At 33.5% G+C, this 10,560-nt stretch overlaps 1 protein-coding gene across 3 annotated transcripts; it reads left to right on the forward strand.

The window, feature by feature from the left end:
* Positions 1-3,829: 3,829 nt before the first annotated feature.
* Positions 3,830-7,355, forward strand: LOC136226358 (transcription termination factor MTERF15, mitochondrial-like). 3 transcript variants are annotated; one of them, XR_010687701.1, is made up of 2 exons: positions 3,830-5,529; positions 6,862-7,355. XR_010687701.1 is itself a non-coding variant. In XM_066014808.1 (1 exon), the coding sequence occupies exon 1, from the start codon at positions 4,018-4,020 to the stop codon at positions 5,182-5,184; it is 1,167 nt and encodes a 388-aa protein (XP_065870880.1). In that variant the 5' UTR covers positions 3,830-4,017; the 3' UTR covers positions 5,185-6,348. The 3 variants fall into 3 exon arrangements, 1 of the variants encoding a protein (XP_065870880.1); XR_010687702.1 differs by having other exon boundaries at positions 7,081-7,355; XM_066014808.1 differs by lacking the exon at positions 6,862-7,355 and having other exon boundaries at positions 3,830-6,348.
* Positions 7,356-10,560: the final 3,205 nt, after the last annotated feature.

Consider the following 10,560-nt stretch of genomic DNA (forward strand, 5'->3'; position numbering starts at 1 on the left):
CCAAAAGCTTCAAGAATTAAAATTATTTGAAATATCATTTTCATCAGTTGAATAGCCGAGGGTTACCTGCTATTGGAGAGGTCATCTTTATCAACGTTAAACTGGATCATTATGTTAGTAATGTGTGAAAATAATGTCTGATTTTAAAGTTCAGAGACAATAACAAAAATGAGGAAAAAATTGAGAGATCATGTTTGGTTCAACGCTCCAATGCTCCCATTTGTGGGTTGATGCTCAATTTTAATCGTAAGAAGAGACATATTGATTCTTCGGACAGCTACGATTTCTGTCATCATCCGCAGATGGATTTGCACATTTTACAAGACTACAACATAGTGTGTCAAATATGGTTTCAGTTTGTTCCTACTGGGGCTCATTCTCAGTTCTTCTTTATTGAGTGGCTGGAGCTAGGGGTGTTCATCGGTCGGTTCGGTCTGAAAAACGAGCCGAACTGAAATAACCGAATAGCTTCAAAAATAAAAACCGAATCTAACTAAATAATAATAAATAACCGAACCGAACCGACCGAATTATTTCGGTTAACTCGGTTCGGTTATTCGGTTTCTTTACATTAAAAATTTTCATTAAAAATTATTTCTATGCAAGGTTAATATTACACTATTAATGATGTTGCTTGATTTACTTATATATATAACCATTTTTGTTTTTGTTTTTGTTTTTGATCCTGATATTGTATTGACAAAAAAAAAAAAATTATTATATTATATTATATAGTTAAAATATAATTACTAAATTAAATGAATCCAGGAGATTATGTATTATGTTGTGCGTATAATCTACTGGATTCAGTGTAAATTATAGTTTATACTACATAACAATTTCAACAATTTATTACTTGTTAATTGTTAAATCTAAAGCTAACTTATAATCACAGACAATTAAGTTATACTAACTAATAATTAATAAATCTAATTTCTAATTAAATTTAATTTAGTTTGGTCAGTTCGGTTAATTCAATAATTTTGATTTAAAAACCGAACCGACCGAATTTACCGAATTATTATAAAAAATAAAACCGAAACCGAACCTAATTGATTGAAAAACTGAATCGAAAAACCGAAATGCTTCGGTTCGGTCGGTTATTTCGATCCGATTCGGTTTTTGCACACCCCTACCTGGAGCAAAATCTTAGCGCTACGAAATGCTTTACAGACATACCTTAACCTATTGTGTTTGATTCCTTTTTGTGGGGTTTGTGGAAAGAGACATCAATTTGTTTTTTATGGTGTGGTGCACTTTCCGACCAATATTTGTTGCCTTCTTTCCTAAACTAGGGACTTTGTTTTCGCCTTTCTAAGGGGAATAATTTTAGTCGTTAGGATTCTCTCATTTAGATCTCGTAGTGCCTTCTGTATCCGACTTGGTTCAAATTGAATGTTGATGGTGCGTGTAAAACTCTTATGAGTTATGCTTTCCTTTTCCAAAGAAGCAACTGCTAGTGCCAAATAGACCAGTGAATAAAAACCACAAGGTCCCACACATTTAACCCCAGTCTTACACCTTAAATTGCATACAACGTTTGTGGCTGATATGACTGGTTCAAGTTCCATTAAGCAGTTGCTAAATGAAATCTCACTCATTTACGACACAATCTTGTCATTATATAAATAGAAAGGTACATAATACACTAAAAGACAACATTCTCCTTGCATATTCAAACTATATACTTGTCAGTATTTGTTTCCTCATTTAGCTTTGTTAACTTAAGCATCAGATTGGATCCTGATCTTCCGCCCCTCCTTCATCTTTTATTATTTTAGGAAGTAGAAGAACATCGGAAAGCTCATCTTAAATTATTCCACAACATATACTAATTACAAAACGTAATTAATTATCACAAGAAATAATCAGGAATTCCTTTCGGGGATTAACGGGGCTGAGATGGGATCCCCACGACCGGGGATACTTTTCTCTATCCCGCCCCATTCCCATCACTTATCCCCACCCGAGCCCCATAGGGATAACAGAAGAGTTATCTTATTCTCAATTTATGTTGCAAAGGAAACAAAATTTCGAAGAGTTTTGATGGTCTTGAATTCTTTATCTGCTTGACAGTCTCTCTATCTGATTTTTCATGAATTGTATTTGATATTGTGTTGTTAATGACTCTGTGTTTTCTTAACTAATAATGTTTATAAATAAATAAATTAAAGGTAAATTACAAAACTAGGTCAAATGGGAGGCTTATTTACATATTTAATCCATTTTCTCAACCTACTACATATCTAGACTGTTTTTGTGTGACTTTCTCATAATGCCCCTAATATTTACGAGCGTCTCTTTCTCCCGTCTGACTTCGCAGATTCGATTATATGCGAAGCTAATGTTTGGTTTGCTTGATGAATTTAATTAGCATATGCGAAGCATGCGAAGCTAATGTTTGGTTTACTTGATGAATTTACTTAGCATATGCGAAGCCTGGATGTGTTTTTAAGCCAATTCGCGAAGTGGTATATATCAAAAAATACCAAACAACAAAGGATTCTAACATTAAAATCATAACATTATCAAAATTTACAACAAGATTGCCACAATAAACTCCTAACAAATCACTTCATAATACATAGGCTCCTATTTACTACTGATAGATGGATGTGTCTCACGGTACAGAACAAGATTGCCACAATAAACTCCTAACAAATCACTTCATTATACATAGACTCTTATTCATCACCGATGGATGGATGTCTCACGATACATAGGCTCCTATTCACCACTGGGGGATGGATGTGTCCCACGGTGTAAGCTCTTATTCACCACCGATGGTTGGAAGTCCAGGCCTTTTGGAATGGATGTCTCTCATGGCACCCTAGCACGCCGACTTCCAGAATGAATATTATATATTCAACCACATTCAGAGAAATTTATTCGTGTTAGTCAAAAACAAATGAAGATTTGGCTTCGCGAAACGAGGATTCGCTAAGTATGCGAACATAAATGTGCAAGGAATATGGTGATTTTACTTAACAAAACAATGATTTCGCGACGTCTGCGAGGAGAAATGTGACGCTCTGACTTCGAGAAACGATGATTTAGCGGAGTCTGCAGAGAAATTTACCGAATTACCTCACAGACTTCGCGTAATCATCGTTTCACGAAGTTAAATCGATAAATTTCTCCCAGCAGACTTCGCAAAAATGACATATGCTAAGTAAATTTAAGGGAAAATGCAGGAAAAACTGTATATACTTACATTTTTCGACGAAAACAATATGATAAACTGGGAAAAACGATGAAAATAACATAGAATCACCATTTCTTCGATGGCCACAAGAAGAAAGAAACCAAGTAACAAGCAGGAACATGAAGATGAAGAACCATGACTTCGTTTTCTAGGATTAGGAAGTTGCAGAATCAAGAGATGAAGAAAGGAAAAAGAGAAATACATGGTGATTTATAGAAATGGTGCAGATTTCGTGCAATTTAAAGGAAGATAGGAAGATCAAAAGTCTTCGAATCATTAATGGAGGAGCCAACAACCGTTCTGCGTAACTAAGGAGAAGAGAGGAGAGAAACCGTTCGCGGAAGGGGAAGTGGGAAGGTTGGGGGTATTATGGGAAAGTCACACAAAAACAGTCTACATATGTAGTATATTGAGAAAATGGGTTATATATGTAAATGGGCCTCCCATTTAGCCTAGTTTTGTAATTTACCCATAAATTAATTAATTAAAAAGAAAAAGGGTAATTTAGCAAGTAACACTTTTTTTTTTTTTTGGAGATTTTAATAAAAATATTTTACCACATAGTCTTGCTGCTGGCCGGGCCTTTTTACAATCAGTCAGATTAGATGTTGGAATCCCTTATCCCATCAAAACGACATAGTTTTACTCTCTCTTCTTCTCTTTATTAGGGTTTTGCTTTCTTCCTCGTAGTTTCTGAATTGGTGAACTTCATCACCTGGAATTGGAATTAGAATTGCATTTGGGTCGAGGCTTGTCTCCAATCTCGAGCAAAGGTCAGGTTTTCTTTCACAATCTTCAGTTTAAGGTTTATCATGTTTCAATTTCTCTGCAAAACGCTTCTCCATTCTAGAAATGGTTCCACTGTCGCACCTCATAACTCATCAATGGTGGTTTCATTTTCACTTAGATACTTATCATGTGATTCTGATAATCCACACTCTTTTACTCTTTCTTACCTCACAAAAACATGTGGATTATCTCCTAAATCTGCTCATTCAGCTTCTAAAACTCTCCAATTTGAATCCTCTGAGCAGCCTGATTCGGTCATATCCTCCTTTGAAAAGTTTGGATTCTCAAAAATTCAAATCTCTGAAATGATCAGAAAGTTTCCAAAAATGCTATGTTGCGATCCTGAGAAGACCATTTCCCCCAAACTTGAGTTCTTTCGCTCTAGAGGAGCTTCAACCCCTGACCTTGTTACAATCTTCACTACCTACCCTTGGATCTTCAAGATAAGCTTAGAAAATAGGTTGATTGGTAGTTTTAATCTTTTGATTGACCTATTGCAATCCGAATATAAAGCCATTGAATTGATTAAACGAAATGCTCGTGTTCTAACTAATAATCTTGAAGTTGTTCTAATACCTAATATAAACACTTTGAGAGAAAATGGAGTACCTGCATCAAGTATTTTGCTGTTAATTCATGCTAATTGGGTAAGTATTGCAACAAATCCAGTCAAATTTAGAAAGATTGTTGAGGAAGTCAAGGAAATGGGATTTAATCCTTTGAAGTCACAGTTTGTTTTAGCTATCAGAACATTGACAGGATTGAGCAAATCGAAGAGGGATGAGAAGGTTGCGATTTATAAGAGGTGGGGTTGGTCCGATGAAGATATAGTTACAGCCTTCAAGAGGTACCCATCAATTCTCTCAATCTCGGAGGATAAGCTAATGGCCATGGTGGATTTTTATGTCAATAAATTGGGGTTACACTATTCAGTCATTGTGAGTTGTCCTCCACTACTCGGATATAGCTTGAGGAAGAGGCTCATTCCAAGAGGTGCAGTTATTGAATTTCTGTTATCCAAGGGGCTGGTCAAATTGAATTCAAGCATAACTAGTTTGTTCACATGTTCAGAGAGGCATTTCTTGGAAAAATATGTGAAATGCCATGAGGAAGCTCCTCGTTTAATTCAGCTGTATAACCGCAAGTTAAATCTTTCTCATACAAGAAAATCTGGAGAAGATGAAGAATGACAAGGTGATGCTTGAAATGGCCATGGGAATCCTAGTTAATGCACCTTTGAGGGTCCTTGGATATTCAAATCTTTGCAATTGAAACTCTTGGATGCATCGCTTTCAATTCTTCTAATTCAATTTCTAAATCCTCAAATTACTGGGTCAGTGTCTTCAATCCAAACGAATCAGGTGCCAGAAGTAGCCCGGATAACAGTTTGAAGTTGCAAATGAAGGTTCCGGCTCCTGAAGTGCAAGGAGAGGCAGAGCAAAGAGCATTTGCGTCGGTGTTAGGCGAGAATAGGAATTGAAGTTGGGTCAACATTGTAATGGAAGATGCAGAGACTGAGAAAATGGCTTCCTGAGGTTTTAAACTATCCTCTCAATATTTTTATTTATTTTGATTATTAGATAGTTGATATGCATTTAAGTCATGATGATCCTTCCTTGCTATGAACATAAGTAGATGTGCATTTAAATCATGATGGTGGTTGTTATTTCCTGATTCCTGGGATATTAGCATGTTTCAAACTTCATTCAGTTATGTGATAAATTACTTACTGCAGTCAAGGAAATAATATGATATACTTGTTGTTGGATTATAGTTTTATCTGAAACATAGCATGTTTCAAACTATCTTAAAAAATATATAGTTTTGACACAACATGCAATCACGTGGTTAAAAACTTACAAATGGGGTATGAGGTTCATGTTGTTAGCAAATACATTCCAAAATGCTAATGGCGTCAGAAGTAGCTTCCATTGTTCAAGAAATTTCCTGCCTAAGCGCTCAAAATCAAGAATCCGTTCCTCTGGACGATTTTTTTTGGTCCCCTGGACGTTTTTTTGACAGCCTAGGTCGCCTGATCAGCGTTTAGACTGCCTAGGCAGTGCATAGGCGGTGATCGGAACAAAAAATATTATTATTATTCACTTTTGAACATTGTTGCATGGTTGATTAAGACGGGTTGTTAGAATACTAGCTTAACATGTTATCCATATTGTCTTTATTGCCTTCCAATGAGAATGTCCTGTATTACCACCAGAAATTACATATTATTTTGGCTTAATATATATCCAGTCGCTTTAACTATTTGCATTTAAACGCCTAATGACCTTCTAAACTTTCAAACAACTTTTCATTTCCTCAATATTGCTGGAATTGTCGTGGCTAAGCTCTTATTTCCTCATGGCTTCCACGTGGCGGTACTAGGCAATTTATATGCCATACACAGTTTAAGCAAGTTGAGATGGGGAAAATGTTAGTTTAAGGAAGTTGAGGTAGCAGAAGAAAGGTGTTTTTAAGCAAAAGAAAGGTGTTTTTAAGCAAGTTGAGGTGACGGTCATTTTACACACATTGAAGTAGAAAAAATTTCTTTTTTAAAGTTTGAAAGATCATTAGGCGTTTGAGTGCAAGTTGCAGAGGTGTTGGGTAGATATTAAGCTGGCTAGTTTTTGGTAATATATTTCTATTCGATTATAGTATGGTATGTGCAGAATTATATTTAGTGTACTTTTCTTAATTAGAATGGAATAGGTAAATAATTATAATTTTAGGTGTGAGCTGAAACCCGATCTTTCATTTTTTTTGGTGCATTAAGCTCTTGATCTTTTATTTGGACACATTAAGCCCTTGATCTTGTAGCTAATCATTTATCGGAAGGTGATGATTGCTTCTTGAATTTGATTGGAAATTAGATGAGTTTGGCAGTTGCTTCTCCTTGAAGATCGCTGCTGTGAATTTGCTTTGAATTTGAATTTGAATTTTTCGCTCTAGAGGAGCTTCAACCCCTGACCTTAATAACATCCCATCCCAAGTGTTTGGAAGTGATGAAGTCGAAATTTTCGCATCCTTCTGGCAATCCAGACGTTAATGACTCAAATATTGATATCGGAACCTGAATTTTGGGTGCTCAGGATTTGCCTGGGATAAGAGGTTCATTTAGAGGAGCAGTGGGAATGGTGATTTTGAAGCAAAAAGCTTGGCTGTGTTTGGAATGGAAAGAAAAGTGTAGGTAACTTTTGAGATTCACTTCCTTTGATTTAACCAAAAAGGAAGAAGATGAAGTTGCAGTTTACAGTAGAAGAAGAAGATAGGAGAAATCAATTTGTAATGAAGAAAACATATGACTTTATGTTTAAGATGTTATCCATATTTCGTTTAGTAATGTATAGTGATGTAACTGTTTCAACTTGCTTAAAAGATCATTACTAACCCATTATTTTCATGTGGCGGAGTCGTACATTATCGGGGTGTTTGTTAGTAGGGATATAGGAGGTGGGATAGGGATAAAAAACACGAGATAAGTTATCCCGTGTTTGTTTGGGAGATAGGAGGGTGAGACAGATGAGAGATAAACTTCTTATCCCTCAAATCATATACCTAAGATGAGGTAGTATAAGGAGGTGGGATAAACTCCTGCGATTTTAATAGGATGAAAAAATCCATTTTATCCCTCAAATTAATGTTATGCAGTTTAAATAAGGTTAAAATAGTAAAATGTATTATTTTATCCCTATCCTTATTCCACGTACCAAACATTGAATAACAATTCTCGACTATCATATTTATCCTTATCTCTATCCAAACCTTTATCCTTATCCCTATCCCAATAGAATACCAAACGTCTCGTATAAGTGCCACTAAGAGTTTAAGCAAATTGAGGTGGTGGTGGTTATGTTATTTTAAGCAAATTAAAGCGGTGGAAAAGTAATTTTAAGCAAGTTGAGGTGCGGGAAAAATCATTTCAAATAAGTTGAAGTGATGGAAAAGTCATTTAAAATGTTTAGTTAGGTTCTGTTCTTTATCGCTGAAAAAAACTGAATTGAACTGAACTGAACTGAATACTACTGAATTGAACTGAACTGAATGCTACTGAATACTGAACTGCACTTAACTGAATGCTATTGAACTTAACTGAATGCTACCGAACTTAACAATAATGATGATATTAGGCTTTAAAATAATTTTAATGATAATATTGGACATTAATAAACTTATAATAATAATAATGGTTCTAATAAATTTAATAATATCAATAATAAATAAATATATTATTAAAGATAAAACTAAATTGAATATTAAATAAAAGCTCGAGTTGATAAAATTTTGGCTCGATAAAAACCTTCTAGAGAATGTTTTTTACATGTTTTTAGTCTCTCAGTTATATGTGAATTGTATATTAATTAAGTGAATGTGTAATATTTTATGACAAGTGTGCTCTATAAAATATGAAAGTAACAAAAAATTATAGTAGAATGAATTTGGTCATTCCCCATTAGATCTAGGCTTATTAAATCTAAGTCTGACGATGTTTTGAATCTCCACCTTAGAATTCTAATAAACCCAAATCTAACGGTGAATTGTCAAATTCTACATGGTCATTAAGGTGCATGTGATCAAGATTGGTGTTATTTATGGGTGTTACTTTTGACTATGTGACACCAATAAGTAACAAAGGTGTGTTACCTCCATTAGAGGTGCTTTTAGAGCATATCCAAGAGACTCTCAATGTACTTTTTAAAAATAATATAAATAATTGACTTTTAGTGATTTAATAGTGGCTAAGATATAGCATCTCTATTAATATTCCGGATATTCACTCCTTATTTATTATTTTATAGTTAAAATTATTATTGTATTTACCCATAGTGTGGGAAGAAAGACTCCTCAATAATAAATTATTAATAAAAAATTAATTAAGGATACACTTTATAAATAGAAAGGATGGATAGACTTTTACTGATGTGATGAGATACTAAGAGACTGTTTGAGCTGATTTTTAACTTTAACTCCTTAAATTTTACCTCGAGCGAAGAGAGAACTTCAACATCATTAATAGTTGGAAAACTTAATTGAAGCTTAGTTGGAAAACTTAATTGAAGCTTTGTATGAAGAGCTTTAATTTTTTTTTAGGGTAAATAATTTATTAGTTCTCTATTTTTTACCTAACATATTGTTTAGTTCTCCTATTTTGAAAAACATATTATAAGGTTCTTATTTTTTATCACTGTTAACTTTTTGGTTCTTTTATCTATTTTCTTTAGACATTTAACCGTTATATTCGGTATAAATAGATAGACGGAAAATAACAAAGTAAAATCGTCATTTTGTATTGTACTATAGCTGTCTTGAAAGCAAAGACAAATTCGGTCAAAAATTTAAAAAATAGATAAAATGGATAAAATGGTTAATATTGACAAAAATTAGGGATCTTATAATGTGTTTTTCAAAATAGGGGGATTAAACAGTGTGTTACGTAAAAAGGTGGGACTACTAAATTATTTTCCTTTTTTTACTAATGAATTATGTATATTTTTTGTTTATATCTGTGAAGATAAATAAAATTAGTCCAACCAACTGAATATTTTTTTTAAGTTATGCGCAATATATTTACATTAAACAAAAAAAAAAAACCCTTAACTCATTCTACCCTAATGTGATTCGAACCCATAACCTCTATGGTCATAAATAAGCTCTCAACCAACAGGCTAAGAGCTTCACCACCCGTTATAATCCCTACTTCATTTCACTGTTAATAAATACAGTAAAAATAAAATCTTCCATAATATAAGGTAATACAAGTTTCACGAAAAAATTGGCTTTATTATTATTATTATTATTTATAGGATAAGATACAAATTTAGTTTTATAATTATTGAGAAAGAGCATATTTAATTTCTACATACAACATTGTAATTTTAAATCCAATATTTACCGGACGTATAATTTCAAGTCTCGTTATTAGAAAATGAGTTTTTTTTATGTACAATTTCATGTTATCACCACTCTCTATCATTTCGGTGTCTCGATAATAGTTGAAATTGCACATGTTAATGAAAAAACTCATCTTCTATAATGAGTTTTAAAATTACACCGTATTATAAATTTTAAGTTTAATACCATTATTTTATATGCGAGGACTAAAGATATTCTCCTTTTAGAGTATCTTTAATAGATGATATCTAACTGAGTGTTTGATGATGTGACAATAGTTTTAGTAATTTTTAGTATCATCTATTGGAGTGCCGGTAATTGCTTGGAATTTTCAAGTAATATTGCTGTTAGACAAACAATTACGTCTGTCTTAAAAATGTTAGATGTGATTAACCAAAAAACAAAACGAACACAGAAAAACATACAAACAATAAAACTAGAAATTAAAAGGAAAGAGTTAGACAAATCTGATGCCTGTATTAGCAGTTTTCTTAAGACGATGTCGTCGCTATTGACGATCGTCTCCCAGGATACAACAGATTATGCAAGTGAACTCAAACCGTGTGTAGCCTAGTTATCACCGGAGTAGGAAAATAAGACATTATGAACAGTCTGATAGTAGAAAAAATTCCAGAGAATATTTTTTCTAACCGTATTTGAACCACTTTGTGAATTTTGAC

The sequence above is a fragment of the Euphorbia lathyris genome, chromosome 4 (genome assembly GCF_963576675.1).
Source record: "Euphorbia lathyris chromosome 4, ddEupLath1.1, whole genome shotgun sequence".
Classification (NCBI taxonomy): Eukaryota; Viridiplantae; Streptophyta; class Magnoliopsida; order Malpighiales; family Euphorbiaceae; genus Euphorbia; species Euphorbia lathyris.

Excerpts from the sequence above, each read along its gene's own strand:
- LOC136226358 (XM_066014808.1), top strand. The coding sequence starts at position 4,018 with ATGTTTCAATTTCTCTGCAAAACGCTTCTCCATTCTAGAAATGGTTCC.